This window comes from Fukomys damarensis, unplaced genomic scaffold (genome assembly GCF_012274545.1).
Source record: "Fukomys damarensis isolate Sample0158 unplaced genomic scaffold, DMR_v1.0_HiC HiC_scaffold_5, whole genome shotgun sequence".
NCBI lineage: Eukaryota > Metazoa > Chordata > Mammalia > Rodentia > Bathyergidae > Fukomys > Fukomys damarensis.
Window position 1 is genome coordinate 27,126,378 of NW_022900917.1, and position 19,014 is coordinate 27,145,391.

Here is a 19,014-nt window from a genome sequence, read left to right on the forward strand (position 1 = left end):
TATAACCTGTCTTCTTTTGAATTAAATAAATAAAACTCAAATCCTGAATGAATGTACCTTCTGTTTTCTTTTCTTTGCACCTTAACATCTGAAAATTACTGGGGGAAGATCACGTAATTTAGTACACTGTTATCCTTTTACATGAACTAACAACTCCAACAATCCAAAATTGTCCAGCATTTTTCTCTAATAAACACTTGTCTATTCCTTGAAAAGTCTCTCAATTTTTTTCTTCAATTTTTCCTTTCTTCACTATTGGCCAGTGATTTCACCTTACATTTTAAGAATACAAGAAACAAAAAATTGGTCATTATTCTCCTTTTGCAAAGTCTACAATCTTTAACCCTCTTCCTATCTCAATAATCTCTTCCTCTCCTTTGGATCTACTATTTTAGGCCAGAAATTATCATCTGGTTTTGGTTATAAGAATCCATAGTTCACTCTTAAAAACATTAATTCATGGGGCCGGGTATTTAGCTCAGCGGCTTGGTGGCCTGCCTTGCAAAGCGCAAGGACCCGAGCTCAATCCCCGGTACCAAACAAACAAACAAACAAACATTAATTCATTATAAAATAAACAACATGAAAAAATGTCTATTTCCAAAAAATAGTGGCATGTTGCTGTTTTATAGTTTTGCAAATCTTTTTAAATACTTTGGCTTAAAAGACATTCTGCATATAATGTGTTGCACTGTATTGTTTTGGATATAAAAATCTTATCTCCCAGATAGTTAGAAAATGGGGATGTACTCTAATTATTTTATAAATAACTGGGTATTATTCTTTGATACTATATTAAATTTGACTAAGTTATACACAACATAGGTTCTGAAATCATCAAAGAACATTTTGTTCTTTTTTATAAATCCAATGATCTCTTTTGTACTGAGTATATCTTTTACTTATGCATGATTTTGAAATATCAGTCACTGATCACTGAAAACAGTTCACCAAGTTGTATTTCTAAATATTGATACATTTAATTATAAAGAAAAAAGATCACATTTATCATTAACATCACTAATATCAGTAAAGTCTTAGGAAGTGGTCAAGCTCAGGGTGGCACATAAAAATTTTCCAAATTATCATTTTTGCTTAAAACCTTAATTTTTTATCGTCAACAAATTCAACTGTTTTCCTTGCAGTGACAAGCTTATTTCATTACAAGAAAATGCCAAATACTCAAGTGAATGGCTTGTTATTCTCTTAAGTTAATGTAAGAAAGATGTATTTTCAAGCATCAAGATTTAATAAATAACTTTTTATTGCTTCATAAAGAACGATCTTCAATGAACCCTTTTGTTACTGTTTTACTTTAAGTGGCAAGCACAGGGTAGCAGCTTGGTTGCCACTGCCCTAATTTCTATAAAGGTAGTATCAAGTTTTACCCACTGTTGCTTTTGTGCCCCAAATACAAATATGGAAATAATAAAAAGTTAAATAATGGCTTAGGATGAAAATAGTTTGACTTTCAGAAAGAACAACACGTCTCTAAGCTATCATGTCCTATCTGGGTAATACAAACATTTCCACAACTAATCTGCATCCCCTTGATTATGTTGTGGCCAAAATGATTTTCTTGGATACCATTACTTGCTACTTAAAAATGTTCAAAGATTTCTAATTTTCCTTAGAATGAAATCCTAATTCTTTATAATAGGCAATATGACTCTATATCAATTTAGTTCCTACCTGTATTTCTAAATTCATCTCTCCTATTCAGAAGTTCTGATCATATCAATTACCTTTCATTTCCTTCAAAAATTCTTTCAGGGTTTTTGCTTACTTCAGCTCTATTAAAAAAATGTTCTTCTCACAACATACTATTTATCAAATTTAAACATAATCTGTTCCAAGAAATCTCCCTAACCACCCTTATCCTCCAGTTGTTTTCTGTTATAGCACTCTGTTTCCAGCTACTTGTTTGTCTAGGTCCCTTGCCATGGAATGCAAAGTTCATAAAAGGTAAGGAGCAATTTGCTCTTATTTTTACATAATAGGTACTCTCAATATTTACTGAACCAATTAATACAGGTTTTAAATGTTTCTATTAACCAGTAAGAATTCATCCTAAAGAGTTTATAGAATATTAATTGGTCTGTTCTCAAACTTTAAATTCTGACTACCTTAATGAATGAGCAGTTATACTGAATCGTGTGTGTGTTTGGGTATGTGTGTGTGTACACAAACACACACACAAAATTTTTGGGGGGGGTACCGGGGATCAAATTTGGGTTCTTGCATTTGTGAGGCAGGTGGCGGAACCACTGAGCTAAATCCCTAGCCTGAATCTTATATATTTTTAAAAAACAAAAAATTCTCTCTAGCTCTTACTTTCCTACTTAGGATTTTTAAACTTACCATGTATGGCTTCTTGGTAACCAGGTATCTTTCCCAACTTTTTCGATACAAAATTTTTGAGGCCCATTACTTCCTAAATCAAGAAAATAAAATAACATTTATCAGATTTAAAGTGGTTTTGACAGCTAACTAACAGAAAGTGTCACAAAATCATACGGATGATACCAAACAAAGAATTTTCACAACAGAGAAGCAGCTCAGTGATGTGGAGATCTAGCAGTTAAAAATGACATCCATGGAAAGAAAATCACAGTTCTACAGAAGCTGGCTTTCTTTACAATTACTTAGGGAACAAACCCCTGCCCTTTAGACTATATGAAGAGACTCAGATTTGCCTCACGCATGCTTTTTATCTATTACTGTTTTTTACAGTAGAAGCCTTATATAAAGCTCAGAATAATAATCCTCAGGGTCAAGTCTACCGTATGTCTAGAGGTCATTATCAGAAAACTATCTACAAACTGCAGTGAGACTTCACTTACCCATGAGCTCAGCAAATCCTCCCAGAGGTAAGCGGCAGGTTCCAGTGACAAACTGTAAGAGTCGCATTCTCACTTCGTTGTCTGTCTCTTTCACAAACTGTGTAATAAAACCAAATGTACTTTAATATAAAATAAATGCTAAATTCTTATTTATAATTAAAATAGATAGTTGAAGAAAGTAATATTTAACACACAAATTGTTTCAAAATATGTGTGACAAGTAGCATTTATTATTTTGCCGGGATAGGCACTATGGTAACTAAGTACACTGTAACTCTTACTTCAGTTATTCCTCACAATAACCCATTTAGATGGGCCACTGTTGTTACTGCATCCGCCGTATCAACAGGAAACAAATGAGAGGCTTACCCAGATCAAGTCCCTTGTCTAAGGTCTTAGCACTAAGACTGGTGAACAGGATAGAAGTCACCTATAAAAGCTATCATCTTCTGAGGGCTTCTGAAAAGCATTGCGCCACATGCTTCTACTTTATTTGATCTTACAACAACTCTATGATAGGTATGATCATCAGCATTACCACTGTACATGTAAGAAAATGGAAGCCCATATAAACTAGTCTGGCTTGCAAATTTAGTTTGTTCTACAATTTTAGAAAAGTTGGCCATGTTTGTGTTCATGTGGGAAAGATGGCTGTGGTTGTGTTTGTCACCGGATGCAGAGTTTGCAAACAAAAACGAAATTTTGCCAGATGCTTTTGTAAACCAAATTATTTGCAAACAAAAGTATTTATGAACTGAAGTGCCACTGTACTGAAGTTTAAACAATGCAGTATGTCCTTTTCAAGCTGTTGTTAAGCAGCAGAACATATGAACTCAGATCTGGTTGACCTCTAAACCACTGTTAAGCTTCCTTGAGTCGATGAATACTTCCTCATTGCCAATCTCCAGTTAGTAGTATTTTTTATCACTGAACATTTTCCAAGGTATTTTAGGCTTGAAAAATGGAAATCTATCTAAGAATTCAAAAGGTAATACAAGAGTAAATAATGTGAGAAGCAACTTTCCTAGGTTGGCTTCCAACGGCAAGGTCTTTTCTAGAACTACTGCCAAGTTATTTTCTTCTCTCTCTTGCTTTTTTATTCATACACCAGTGTGTATTTTCATTATAAAGAATTTTATAGTAGTGCTGTCCTGGCAGACATTTATCTAAATGTCTCCAGTTTCTCTCAGTATACCAACAATGTTGCATTATTTTCTTGGTTAGGTGCCATTTTACATGTTTTGAAGTAGTGTATTTTAAGATTTCTTGAAGTGTCCACCCTTCTTTAAAATATTATGCAATAAACTAAAGACAGTATCCTTATGAAAAGATGTAGCTTTTGGAAAAAAAAATATATACTGATATCTCAGTTTTTGAACTCGGTTCATTTCAAATTTGTGTTCCAAACACTGCCAAGTTTGAGAATTGAAGATATTTTTTCCAATAAGAAATAAGGGAAGGGGCAACCCACTTTCCGGTTCCCCTTCTGTCTTAGAAGCTTTCTTTCCCTCAGTAAATTTTTCCCACTCTCAAAAAAAAGGGAAAACCAAGTAATTGCTTCTGAGGCCCCATATTACAGTTACAAATTCATTTTTCCAGGGCTTTAACAAATTCCACAATATTTTTTTTCTCTAACCCTGTTGTGGATCTGTTTTTTTCTTAGCTTTACTGGTGGTATCTCGTACTTCTTTGGAGCCATGGTTACGGTATTTTACACAAAGCGCACACACAAGCACAACGACAATGTTTCAACGCACAAACACAAGCACTATGTGCAGTCTGGGCAAGAGTGGTACTTAGAGCGCAGCGTCAACCTTCTGTGTCCCCGACGAGACCTAACACTTGACTCACTCTCGGCCCGTAGTTTTTTCAAGTTGGATTTTAAGCTTGACTATCTCGCAAAGGTATGAAAACCAAGCAGACTTTTGCAAACTTTGCTGTTCAAGTAGTGAAAGTTTGAGCCTGGAGCTGTACAACCAAGGTATCACTGTAGTAAAATATAAAACCCTAGTTTTTCCGGTGAAAGAAAAACAGTTAAAAATAAACCAAAAATCTAGTCATAAGTTGGTCAAATGAGTCTCAAATAGAATATGTGAAGAACTGAAGAATATTCCAGGACTAAAGGTTTTTTCCTTTTTTTTTTTCTTTTTTTTAAATTGAGTTTATTGGTACATTTTAGGGATACAGTACAGTTACATTCATTGTTGGGATCTTGTACCTCTACGTGATAGGTCTTGGTTCTCATTTTTTTCTTTTTAATTGCTACTGGGGACTAGAGCCTTCATATTGAACTATGTATCACTACCCTCTTTTTATTATTTTAAATTTTTATTTTGAGAAAGGGTCTCAGTAAGTTGCCCAGGCTGGGCTCAATTTTGTAATCCTTCTGCCTCAGCCCTCCTGGAATGCTGGGATTATAGGTGTGTCCCACCATGACCTACTGAAATACTTTTGATACTGCTAGAGAAAAAAAATGTCCCCACAACTACTACCATTAAATTAATGCTTAAATAAGAGTTCAAACTACTCACTTCATATTTAGAATTGGCAGATTAAAAATAGTCCAAAAGCATCTTCATTTAAGAAAAAAAATACTTTTAAAAGCATATTTAGAAAACATTTTCTTTGCATATTATGTTTGAAAAAGATAAAGTACCTGCCAAAACCAAATTATTTGTTTGCTGTTTCTTGTATAATGTCGATAAACGGTATTTCTTTGCCAATCTGCTAAGTCAACCTCCTGCATGCCACACAGCATAACCTGGAAACAAGCATAGTTATCAGGCCATAGTGAAGATTTGTTTAATAGAACAACTATATGACTGAAATGTTGTGGGGCACAGCCACATGGCATTAATTATGTGAGCTATGTGCGTGGCAAATAATGACCATAGTAAGTAAATCCAACATTTGTGGGAGCACAGCATTAAGGGATTCTTTGGTATTTTTTACCATATTCACTGAACACAAAGTATTTTTCAAGAAAAGCTACTAAAAAGAGCATCTACTTTACTATATATACAGATCCTGAACTGGGTACATAAACTTAATGTAAATTTTTGCTGTTTTTTTTGGGTAAATCTGTGCTATTTATATATAATGAAATATATACTAACTTCCTGTTATTTATCCAGCTTATTTGGGAATAAAATATTCTATTTGTGAAACACCCCATCTTGTCACATATGGGGTAAAAATTATTTTAAGTATAATAAAGTATGTAATGCTTTTATGTCACTTTTCGAAGGCAAAACCATTAATACCATTAGGTGATCAAGGGTTTCTCCATTTATATCTGTCTTTCTGAGACTGGCAGTATGAGCACATATGCATAATTCTGTCTGTAGCATACATACATTTTTTTCTGGTCTCCCTCCCCGCTCACCTATGCTTCTGAAATTCATCTATGTTGTTGTGGATATCAATCATGGTTTCACATCACTGCTATGAATATATAACAATTTGTTTTTTCACTTGTTGATGAACACTTACGAAGCTTTCAGTTTTTGCCTTTGATAAATAATATTGCAATGAACACTAATGTACAAGTATTTGTGTGCATATTTCATTACAACTGAGTAAATATCTACAGGTGCAACTTCTAGGATATAAAGTAGTTGCACATTTAATATTCTAAGAAACTGCCAACACTATCCCAAAATGTTATTTCATTTAGTTTTAGCTTTTATTTCCTCAATGACTAAGGACCATCCCTCTTTGTATTCCCTTTTTTCTTTTTTAAATTAATTCAACATTACATTAGTATCTTTTTCATTACATTTATATTGCTGAAAACCTAGGAATACTGAAGTGATTTTAGAAACAAAAGCCACTGTTATGTTGCTATACTGATTTACATCGAATACATGGGTTCTCTGTCTGCAGACAGAGCCTCACTAGGAGGCAACACCTGGAACTCCTAGGCTCGAGCATCTTCCTGTCTCAACCTCTGGTGTAGTTGGGACTACAAGCATGAATCACTACGCCTGCCTTTGTATCTTCTTTTGTGAAGTGCATCTTTGTCCATTACAAATTTTTCTTTGTCTCTTGATAAGCTATGAACTTTAAAAAACATAGTCTGTATATACAGTATCACTGTCTCAATAGTATCTCCTGGCATGCAGGTTGTCTTCTTGTTTTCTTAATGGTATCTCTTGAAGAACAGAAGTTTTTAGTTTCCGTGATGTCAAATTTATCTGTATTATTATTTTTTGGATATTGCTTTCTTTGTTCTCCCTAAAAAACTTCTGCATACATCAAGATATTCTGTTTTCTTTTTAGCTTTCACATTTAGGCTTATGATTCAACTGAAAATTAATCTTTGTTTATAGGTTGAGTATAAGTCAAAGTTAATTTTCTTCCATATTGATATTCAGTTGATCCACAGCACTTGTTGAAAATATTTTTCCTTTCCTTACTGAAATATTTTAGCACTTTTGTTGAAAACCAATTGACTATGTATAAGTGGGTCTATTATTGCATTCTCTGGTGCTCAACTGATCTGTTTTTCCCTTAGCAAATACCACACTATTTTAATTACTACAGCTTTACAGCTAACTCTTGAAATCAGGTTATATAAGGCAGCCAAATTTGTTCTTTTCCAAATTGTTTTGCCTTTTCTAGGGTCTCTATATTTCCTAATTTTGGAATTATTAATTTCTACAAAAAAATTGTTGGGATGTTGACTATTGAACATATTGATCAGTTTGGAGAGAACTGATTTTAACAGAGTCTTTCAATACATAACATGGTATATCTCCATTTATTTAGATTGGCTTTAATATTTCTGAGCAAATTTTTAGTATAGAGGTTTTATACTTGGTTACATTACCTCCTTTATATATTTATTATATATAATTATGACAATATAATTCACACTTTGAAAGAAACGAAATTCTGAAACATTCCACAGTATGCACTAAACAAGCAGCAACAAAAAAATATTACATGGGCCAGGGACATAGCTCAGTGGTGCTGCGCCTGCCTGGCAAGTGCAAGTCCCTGAGTTCAATTCCTGGTACAAAAAAAAATACTGCATAATTTCATTTATAGGAAATTTCAAGTATAATCAAATTTGTACAAAGCAAAACAGTGGTTCTACCAGAGGCTGAGAGGATATCAGGAATTGTTGAATGGGTATAGAGATTCCATTTTACAAGATGAAAAAGTTCTAGACAGTGGATGCAAGATAATGTAATTTTACTTAATATTACTGAACTATATACTTGAAAATAGTTAAGATGGTAAATTTTATAGGGATTTTATCATACATAACAAAAAGAATTCTTGATATGCTTCTAAGCCCAAATACAGTTACTAAGAACTCATTTAAAATCTAGTTTTTGAACAACTTCATTACTAAAGTGAGATTTTAGAAATTTCCCCAAATTATCACTCACTCAATGCTACAATGTCACCTAAACATTAAGCAAATTAAGAAGATGCAGTTTTGTGCTACATTGTTTTGTTTTTATGTTCTATTTTTGTTTTGTCCATGCTACATGATTTTAAAATGTGTTGATGCTGTTGTATAAAAGCACAAAACAGTTTACCTCCCATTAATATTCCCTACAGTAGCAAAATGAAAGAGCCTAACCTCCAATTCTTTTTCATCAAAGTACTGCAGCCACTGAAGTGGAACAACTTCATTAAAACCATCAAGGAAAGCTTTGGTCTGTTCTTGTACTCCTCGAGAAAAACGCCATTCTGTCATTAAACTGAAAAAAAAATGCTATTTTAAAATAGGTCATTTGTAAGTGAAGTTAAAGGACTAAAAACTTCTAAATTTATTTTTTCTAAACACACACACATATATATGTATACATATAAAATATACATGTATACATACAGATATGTATATATGTATGTACATAGGTAATTTTAGAGTTAACATGCCTCTCTCTAAGGAAATCAGTCCTATCACATCAGTAGCTATTAAAAAGGATTTTGAAAACTGTAAGATTTATTCATTAGTAAGAAGCCAAATTCCAGCACAAATCATTTCTTGGTATATGCAGACCACTCCAAATAGTGTGTGCTGCCTCAGGAAAGGCACGGCTCATCATTTAAGTCTCTTTTTTGACCACATGTTTGCAAGAAGATTCAAGGAGTCAGCCTCAAGGGACTCTCAGTAACATGCAATGATGATCTGCGTAGGATCTAGACTTTGGACAGGCTTATCATTTGAGAAGACCGGAAGCTGGTCAAATCAGCACATACTGATTTGCTGAACAGCATGATTATTTCCTAGCCAAAATAGAAAAAAATCAATTAAGATGGAAATAAAACATTCTGAAGAAATATAGAAAGCAATTCAGATAAAGAACAAAGAGGATAGAGAGGTTGAGGGAGGAGGACGTTGAATTTGAGGCCAGCCTGCATGGTATTACACCGAGACCTCATCTCAAAATAAAAACAAATAAGAAAATCTGTCAGCAATGTAAGACTGGTATCAGGAGCTAAGAGGATACGTGTGACAAGCACATCACCTAAAGAACAAACAAATACCACCTGATGAGAGAAGCCATCAACAAAAGCAGGTGAAAAAGTAAACTTTAATCATCAAATCTTTCAATTTACTATTCTTTCTCCCAATGCATATCAACAAGCAATCACTAAAATTTGTACAATTTTATTCCTGTAATCTTCATTTTTATTGTGATTGCATCAATCCTATTTTAAGTCTATAATACACTTCACTACTACACTTCTGAAACAACACTCTCATTAGTCTGTTGGTCTCCGATCACTCCATTTCCCAACTCTCACCCCCATTTCACCCTCCACACAGGTATCAGAATTATCCTTTTGAAAACCATTCTGATCATTTCATGTTGGGCTTATGATAGCTAAAATTTTGAGCAAAAACCCATGTCTCTTAGAATAAACAGTTCCTTAAATTAAGGAGAAATTAAATTAATTTGGCTATTTTATGCTCCCAATTAGCTATTTTTCACCCCATATAACATTCCTACAGCAACTGCCCAAGATAAATTAATCCCTCTGTCCCTGCAATTCCTTCCTTCTTGCTGTTTTCCACCTCCCCAGAAACGCTCTATCAGGAGAGCACTAATGAATCTTTTAAGACCTAACTCACATGCCATGTCCTATGAAGAGCTTTTCAGACTCATCCCAGAAAATGAATAGCTCTTCTCCCACTTTGGATTCCAACAGTACTACACACAAAGCTCTACCATTCATTTACTCAAATGTTTGCTGACATCCTAGTTTGTGACCAAAAACAGTGATTCACAACTAAAAAACCAAGTATTATCACATAATTTTCAAGGACAAAATTAAAATATAAACTGTTATTATTTGAGACTGCAACAAAATCTTCCAAAGATTAGATTCCAAGATTAGATTCCCAACTCTTAAGAGTAGGTGCTATACTGATAAAGATTTTAAAATGCAGTAGTCACTTTAACACAAAGTGCAAAATCAAGGTAGCAAATACTATAAACCTTACCTGCTGAAATTTTATTTAAACTGATTTTGTTATCTGAAACCATTTAAGCATTTAAAAAATGCTCAGGTTGTCCTATTTAATAATTACTGTTGGACTTTGTAGAAAGCTAAAGACTTAAGGAATACAGAAAAGGAGGACCTTCTTCAGTAAACTGGCTGCAGCTGTCTCAGCCTCCAGTGTGGCACCCAAGAACGGCCACAGAGGGTCCCCTGGGTAACTCACAACCTGGGGCAGGGGAGACTTGCCTACCCCCTTTCTCAGCAGTGAACTATGCAATACTCACTCACATTCTATATGCATGAGTCCCTGCATCTGCCCACCTGGCCCCACCCAAGGCCTGCTCAGGTGTCTGGGGGCATTTAGGGTTTTTAAAAAAGAAAAACATGTGATTTGCTTCTCTGTTCTTGAAAAATACTTGAATGTCCAGAGGCCACCTGGGTGGGGTTGACAATCTACTCAGCAACCCCTCACCCCAGTTTTATACAGTTGCTGTGACAACCCTGGTTGGTGGCCAGGCAGGTCACAGTCAGGTCCTTTGGTCACCTATTACTTATGGACTGGCCTTTCCAAAGACAGGGTGGGGTAGGGTGTGGCCAGGACTATCCCCCTTCCCGCCCATTTGCAGGGCCCTCCGGCCTCTTGATTCTGAAATGCTGGGCATAATACAAACAGCTATCATCTTTTCCAGTAAGAGCAATAAAAATGCTCATTCCATAACAAAGCAAAACTAAAATGTCTCAGAAAGTAGAAAGGAGAAATTCAGTTGTAATTTCTGTCATCCAGAGATAACTATTTAGCAAAACTTCGGGTGTAAGAGGCCTGCAACGCCAAGCTAAGAAGCTAGATTAGAAAGTAAACAGAGACACTAAAGATGTAAAAGAAAAATAGGATAGCTATAACTTTGTGGAAAGGCAACACAGTCGTTTGACCTAATAACTTTATTTTTTTGACAATCCGTTACAAAAGGACAAGGGATACCTTGCTACTGAAAGAAGTATGGATTCATGCTTAAGGGGGTACTCTGCCACTTTTAGATGTTACTTTAATAGAAAGCTGAAACTGTGGTAGCAGAGTATTTAGAGAAGCAGACTGAACCAAGAGCCGTGGGAAACACCTACATTGAAAAAGTGGAGATTTAGTGAACTAAAAGAGAAACGAAGACAATCAAGATGGCATAGGATAATAGAATTCAATACAGTAGAGGATTTCAAAATAGGTGTGATGAGCACTATTAAAGCATAAATTAAAAATGGGAAAGTAACAGCAAATACAAATAAGCCTTACATTCACAGTAAAAGCTTGGGTTTCTAACTTGGTTTTGGTTCTACCTAAAAGAACCTCAGATTCTTGTCCAAAAATGAAGGGGCTACATAGTTTTAGCAGAGACCTTTTTCATCATCACTCTTCATGTGTCTGTGGTCTGGGCAAAGGCAGAATGCTTCAATGGCAATGGAAAAGTAAAGGCTGCTGTATATTTTGTTATTTCAAGAATATCGGTCTACTGAACGGGGCAAGTTAAGGATACAGAGTACTTAGCTATACTGTGTAATAAGTGTATAACCTTACCCAATGTATTCGTCTTTATTCTCCTCAGTCACCAGGATGTTAGAACCTCCCAGTTTCAGGTCATGTGATGTAACCTTACCCAAAATTTCCATGTCAACAGAGAAATACATCTCTAAGCCACATTCTTCAATGTTGTTATCTCTGGGTTAAAAATGAATAAATAAATAATAAATTAATATACACACATAATAAAAGATATGAGTTTCCAGAAAATGCCTTATTGAAAAAATAAATCTTCAAACCTTATCCATATAAGGGAGTTATAAAATTCAGTATCAATGGATTCCAAATCCTTAATAGTAAGTTTTTTACTTAGCATGCGCTTGTAGAATGGTAAAGAGAAGCCAGTATCAATAAATTTTCCATGAAATAGTGCCTGCCAGGAAAAAAAACAAAAAAAATTTTATTTAAAGTTTACAAAATAATAATTTATTATTTAGAGTACAGTGACAACAAGGAAATCCTCAGCCTTTATAGACAAAGAAAATTAGTAAGTAAATGGCAATAATCATTAAAATATAAAATGCTAAGTATGAAAACAGTTCAAAAATTACTTCACAGATGAAACATTTCACTCTATAATGTACTATCAAAAACTACAAATAGGTAGATAAAGGGCTTTATTACCACCCCTACCCCTCTTTCTAATAAATAAACCTACTTGGATACAGAAATGAAGGGCCTTATGCACCTGGAAGGAGCTCTCTCCCATTTCTCCATTTTCATAATGGCTACAAGATTTTCAGGATGACTGGTGTCATTTATCCTATTTACTACAGCCAACAAAGGAAGAACCTCCAAGGCTCCCAGAAATCTCTATCTTCTCTCAGTCCCCTCACAAAGTTATTCTCCCCTTCACTCAGTTTAGATTCCCTCATCAATCATCAAAATTATTCTCTGATATCTTCAAACTCTGCCTCCCCTCTGCAGTTCTGGCAAAAATCTCAAGCCTAGCTAAACTCAGTTCTCAGTTTATTCCATGCCTGCACCTAGGCAGTAGAACAAGCTAGATACGCATACACCAGCTGTTTCATGACCAACACCCTAAAGTGTTGCCTAGTAATCTCTCGTAGTCTCCACCCCTCTTTCCTCAAATACTTCCTTTTCCCCACTCCTCACTCTGCGCTGCTGATCTCACTTCCTGTTTCATACAAGAAACAGCAATCAGAAGAGAACTTTTGTGTCTTCCACTAAATTTGCTCACTACTAGCACCAGAGACTACACACGCTTATTATGAATAAACTTTCTATTACCTCTATGCACTCTAATAAATCTCTTCCTCACCCTCCTCAAAGTCACTGTTCCCATATTCCTGGTATTACCAACTTCCATCAAATTCTTTTTTTATTCCTCACCAAATTCTTTACACTCAAGCTTGGCATGGGGCATGCCTGTAATCTCAGCACAATGGGAGGTTAAAGCAGGAGGCTCGCAGGTTCGAGCAGTCTGGGCAACTTAGGAAGACTCTGTCTCAAAATAAAAATATAAATAAATGAATGAATAAACAATGAAAGTGCTAGGATGTAGCTCAAAGACCTTAACTAGATTCAATCCCTAATACCACCGAAAATGTTTTTTTTTCTCTTTACCCTCTTACTTGATCATCACTATCAGCAATACAATTCCTCTCACTTTCTTTTGGTGGTGGTAGTAATTAAATCTAGGGCTTCATGTACTCTAGGCAAGTGCTCTACCACTGAGGTACATTACATCACTAGCCCTTTGATTTTATTTTGAGACCAGGTCTCACTAAGTTGGCCTCGAACCTGTAATCTCTTTCCTTACCCTTCTGAGTAACTGGTTTACAGGTGTTTGTCAACAAGCACTACATTCTCTTCCCATGCCTGACTCCATATCCATGTCTACTTCCTCATTGTCTAGATCCTTTATGATAAATTTCCCTGAAAGATTTATTTATATTTGCTGTCTCCACTTCTCCTTCCATCCTTTCTTGATTTCCTTAGTGTCAATCTTTCCATCCTACCATTCATGAGTATCTTTCACCTTGTAAAATGAAGTAATTTCCAGGCCTCCTCTTCGGAATCAAGTAAGTACCATGCTCATCCTATTCCTGGCATATGACAGGGTTGGTCATGGCTTCCTTTTTAAACATACTCCCTTCTTCCCTTTTCTTCTGGAAACCAGACTTTTATCTGATTTTCCTACTTCAGCTCTTTTGCTGTTTCCTTCTCATCTCCCCAATTTATAAATGTCCTTGAACTTCTCTGAGAACACTTAACTCTTTTAAACAATCACACAGCCTTTTAATGTTCTCTATGTGTCCAGAACTCTTGAAAGCCTTTTGCTAATCTAGACATCCTCTTAATGCCAAACTTAAATATCTAGTTTGCTATTTATTCTACTCCACTTGGAACTTTACAGGCATCCCAAGCATAGCAACCCAAATCCAAACTCTTCGATTTCCCTCATCTCCCAAATTTGCTTACTACTATGATCCTGATCATTTCAATAAATGGCAACTGCAACCAGACGTAGACTATAAATATTGGTGCCAGACTTACTTTCTCTCAGTTTGCAACTAATCAGCAGATGATCGATTTAGTTCTAACCTTTGCTGCACTTAACAAATCCAAGCTGTATCATCTTTCATCTTGATTGCTAACAAATGATTTTCCTACTTCTACCCTTCTTCTGCCCCTAGTTACAATATCTGTTCTATACAGCAAACAAAGATGTTTAATAAAATTTAAGTTAGATCATGTTAGTCAGTTCAAGTCACTCAATACCCTGCTCAAAACCTGTATGTGAATTGCTGAAGAGTACCACAAAGTATTTTTCAACCTCATCTTCTACTACATTCTGTCTCATATACCCTACTCTAGTCACAGTGTCTCTTTCTCAACCAAGAATGCACTTTCCCCTAGGAACCCTTGTCTTGCTATTCTCTGTAACTAAAATGTTCTCAAAGATATCTGCATGATCCAATCTCTGGCTTTCTTCAAATCTCCATTCATGTATCACGCATTAGAAGCCTTCTTTAACTACACTATATGAAAGAACAGCACATCTTTTCTCTGAAAATACACTTACTACTTTTCTCCTTCCTGTAGAATTTACATTCCTAAGAGTAGTGACTACATCTTTTTTCATCTCCAGAGCTTAGAATTTCACATCATAGCAGGTGCTCAATTAATAGTTGCTGCATGAACTGATAAAAGACAGTACAAATAAATACAGATAGACCGCTAAGAAAAATAACTGTACAAGGCCTTCTGCAAAGTTCTGAAAATTCCTAAATCATCAATTAAACATACTTACTAGGTAACTGATTTTTATTTTATAAAGAAAAATGTGTAAATAAGGATCAAAATGTGTAATTGATATTTTGTCGTAGGAAAAGGTCTAAAGGTGATGGGCAAATGGGAAAGGTAGGGAAAAGGTAAAAGGGGAAGAGAAAAAAATGAGAAAAGGAAAAAATGGGGAAAAAATAAGAACCAAGATACATCATGTAAAGGTACAAGATGACAATGATGAATTTAACTGTATTGTATACCTAAAATGTACCAATAAACTCAATAAAAGAACAACAAAAAAACCCAAAAAACAAATAAAATGTTTATCTCATCTCTTTTTTTTTGCAAATCTTCACAGAATACTTTGAAATATACAAAGTTTAAATAAAATAACTAGGCTGGTGATTTAGCTTAGTGGTTCTGCCACCTGCCTCACAAGTGCAAGGTCCTGAGTTCAATCCCTAGTAGCAAAAAATAAATTAAATAACTAACAATTTAGAACTCACCATTGCAATAAAGCGACCAATGAAACAGAAGTATGAAAGATGGTCTGGATTAATGGTTGATGCTGGATTAATCTGTAGGCAATAGTTGTTTTTGCCCGCATACTCAAATAAGCAATACATTGGGTTCAAAACTTCATGTGAAAGCAAGAAAAACCATTCTCTATAAGAAAAAAAGTCATGATTATTTTTCAGCATTTATATATATATATATATGTATATGTATATTTAAAAACAAGTCTTAAATATCCCTTTTTATATCTGTGCTCAAAACCTTTTACAGTTTCACTGCCTGGTTCTTAGCCCCTCCACTGAAGTTCTACATTTCAGCTTCCACTCAGTTACCTGTTCTTTCCCTATTAACTAACTCCACGTTCATCATTCCTCACCTGCACATGCTTATTTCTATGCTACACATTGCTCTTCAATCTAACTAGATCCCACTTTTTCTCAGTCCAGCTTAAGTCCACTTCAAGTAATGTTCAAATCTTTTTCAGTGTGCTACCTGTGTCAGTCACTGAACAGTCTGTGGTAACAACCCTGAATATTAACTCATTTTCATTATATGGCAAAAGCCATATATAATGTATTTCTTTATATCACAGGAATTCTAGGATCTACAAAAAATAATTTTGTTTTGTTTTGTTTGTGGTGGTGCTAGAGATGGAGCCCAAAGCCTCACAAAGGCTAGGGAATCGCTCTACCACTGAGCTGTAATCCCAGCCTCCACAACAGATTTCAATATACATTTCCTGGTGATGCTGAGGTACACAACACTGCTGCTACAGAACAGATTTAACTTTATTGTCAATGCATTAAAAACAAAAGTAAAAATTAGGTGAACTCTTTAAATATGATAAGCAACCTCTAACATTTTGTCTCATTTTAAAACAATAAAATACAACTAGATAAGCATAATTCCAATCTCAAATGCTCACAGTGGTCAATGAGTACACAGGATTTAACAGTCTCTGCCCAGCCACAACCCCCAATTCCTTCTTATTGCCCTAATAAAATCACTGGTTTTACACAGGAATTTCTAGGTACATTATCCTACTCCTTAAGCCATCTGGGTAGTGGTGGGCGCTGTAACAAAAAAAAACAACTGATACAAGTGAGAAGTTGGAAATGTGGGTTAGGGTTTCTAAAGAAACATCAGAAATTTGTATCAGCCTCCTGAGAGTGGATACTAAAGGCTCTGGGCTGGAAATCTTGACTCTTAGGCAGAATCTTGTGATTTTTTTTATTATTATCAACTAATTTAAAAAATTTCCACAGTGGGCCACTGCTATGCATGTTTATCTGTCCTGTATGGGCTCTCTTTTAAAACTTTTGAAACATAATCCCTGAAACTGCCTGAATGAAATGCAAGGAAGTCTCTAAGCATAACCAACTAAGCAATATAAACACTAAATCAGAGAAGTCCCAAAACAGTTGAACGAAGTGCTTCCCTCTGTAATGAGGTTAAAGGCACACTGGCCAGGGAAGATGACTGAGTAGGCATAGCCAGAAGGTGTTTAGATACACACACAAAAATGAGGAATAAAATTTTTTGTTGCTTCAGATAACATTTAGCAAACAGCAGCCCAGAGAAACCAAATCCTTGTAAGAGGATGGTCATGTCACCTAGCCTTTGCCCTACTGCTAGCAGCAGAAAAGAAGGAAAAACTCCTAACTAGCAAGAGGCAGGAGAGTTAACTTTCAACATATTCTTCTCCACACTTTAAATTAAATGAAGACACACAAGAGGTTGAAAAAACGGACACAACAGATGAGCTAGCAGGTCCTAGAGAAGAAATGAAGAAAACAGTAAAACCACTAATGAAGAAAATCACATTAGAAGCAGCAAAATGTAGGGAAGTACTGCAAACAGTGACACGAGGACAGGCTAGAGAAAAATTCAAATAAAATGAAAAGCACAAAGATAAAAATGATTAAAGCTAGCAGACATGTAAGACTGACAGAGGAGATTCCACATACCCATGATTGATGTTCCTGAAGAAAAAATGGAACAAATGGAACAGAAAAAAATATTCAAAGATACAATAGAAAACTTCCCTGAAATTAAGAAAGATCTTAGTATGTTCCTTAAAAAGATATAAAACAATCAATAATGAAATTAATGAACTTCAAGGAAAAGAACTGTGTGAGTACCTAGAGAAAAGTTCCCTACAAGGAGCTGAAAAGTACTTGACATTCAAGGATAGAAAACAGGGAAGCAACATCCACAGAGTACTGGAGAAACAAGTGCTTTGCAAGAAATTTACATTTACTGGGGTTGTTGTTTTTATACAAATGCACCACAAGACATTTTCAAACATTCAAAAACTGTAGGAATGTGTCATTCCTATGCACTGGGGAATAAAGCATTTGATGCTAAATCTAGCCTACCAACACATGAATCAAATAAAGAATTTAGGAATAAGAAACTGATGGTACACAGGAACTTGCTCTACACACTAAAACAGTCAAAATCTAAAACTAGATCCAAACAGTTTAGGCAAGTAAGGGTTCAAACAAGAATGTGAATGTTACAAAGTCAGACAACAGAAACATAATAGCACAATTCTTCACTTCTAAAATATACCTTTCTTTTAGAAGTGTGAACTTTTTTGAACTGAGAAAAATCCATAGTAGATGTGATATGAACATTTATTGTGGTAGGTAGTATTTATTTACTGAAAATGTTTTGGTTTACTGTTATGTTTTAGATGAACAATTATGTTTATAAACAAAATCTTGATCCCACATGCAGTATCATGTATCTTCTCCCACCAGTTGTGCTTGGTCTAGTATCTTTCTTTGTCCATTAAAACAGATACTGTAGTTCTGTACATCTATAAAATGTGAGATAAAGAAGTTGAGCTGGTGAGGTGGTGCATTCATAGAATTCCAGCCCTGGGCAGCTGAAGCAGGAGGACTGCAAATTCAAGACTAGTCTGTGCTACATAGTAAGCTCAGAGTCAGCCTGAACAATACAGTGAGTTGCTGACTCAAAAAGAGACAAACAAACAGGACTTGAATTCATAGCAAAAAACAAAAGAATGTGAGATAAAGAAGTTGAGCTGGTGAGGTGGTGCATTCATAGAATTCCAGCCCTGGGCAGCTGAAGCAGGAGGACTGCAAATTCAAGACTAGTCTGTGCTACATAGTAAGCTCAGAGTCAGCCTGAACAATACAGTGAGTTGCTGACTCAAAAAGAGACAAACAAACAGGACTTGAATTCATAGCAAAAAACAAAAGAAAATTTACTGCAATTTTGTTTTATGCAGCAATTAAGGAAAAAAAATTGTTACAAGATTTGCCACTCATTGTTTCACAAATGTCTACTGTTAACAGTACATTCAGTGAATGTGGAAAATTGTTCTCACAGAAGAAA

At 35.2% G+C, this 19,014-nt stretch overlaps 1 protein-coding gene across 3 annotated transcripts in view; it reads right to left on the reverse strand.

The window, feature by feature from the left end:
• Positions 1 to 19,014, reverse strand: part of Wwp1 (WW domain containing E3 ubiquitin protein ligase 1) — a 95,420-nt gene that overhangs the window by 4,314 nt on the left and 72,092 nt on the right. For all 3 annotated transcript variants that reach the window (XM_010606445.3, XM_019204863.2, XM_010606446.3), the window contains 7 exons: positions 15,639 to 15,798; positions 12,120 to 12,253; positions 11,878 to 12,018; positions 8,440 to 8,560; positions 5,500 to 5,604; positions 2,844 to 2,940; positions 2,362 to 2,434 (listed from right to left, as the gene is read on the reverse strand). In XM_010606445.3, the coding sequence (XP_010604747.1) occupies positions 2,362 to 2,434; positions 2,844 to 2,940; positions 5,500 to 5,604; positions 8,440 to 8,560; positions 11,878 to 12,018; positions 12,120 to 12,253; positions 15,639 to 15,798 (831 nt within the window). The remainder of the gene's footprint in view (positions 1 to 2,361; positions 2,435 to 2,843; positions 2,941 to 5,499; positions 5,605 to 8,439; positions 8,561 to 11,877; positions 12,019 to 12,119; positions 12,254 to 15,638; positions 15,799 to 19,014) is intronic.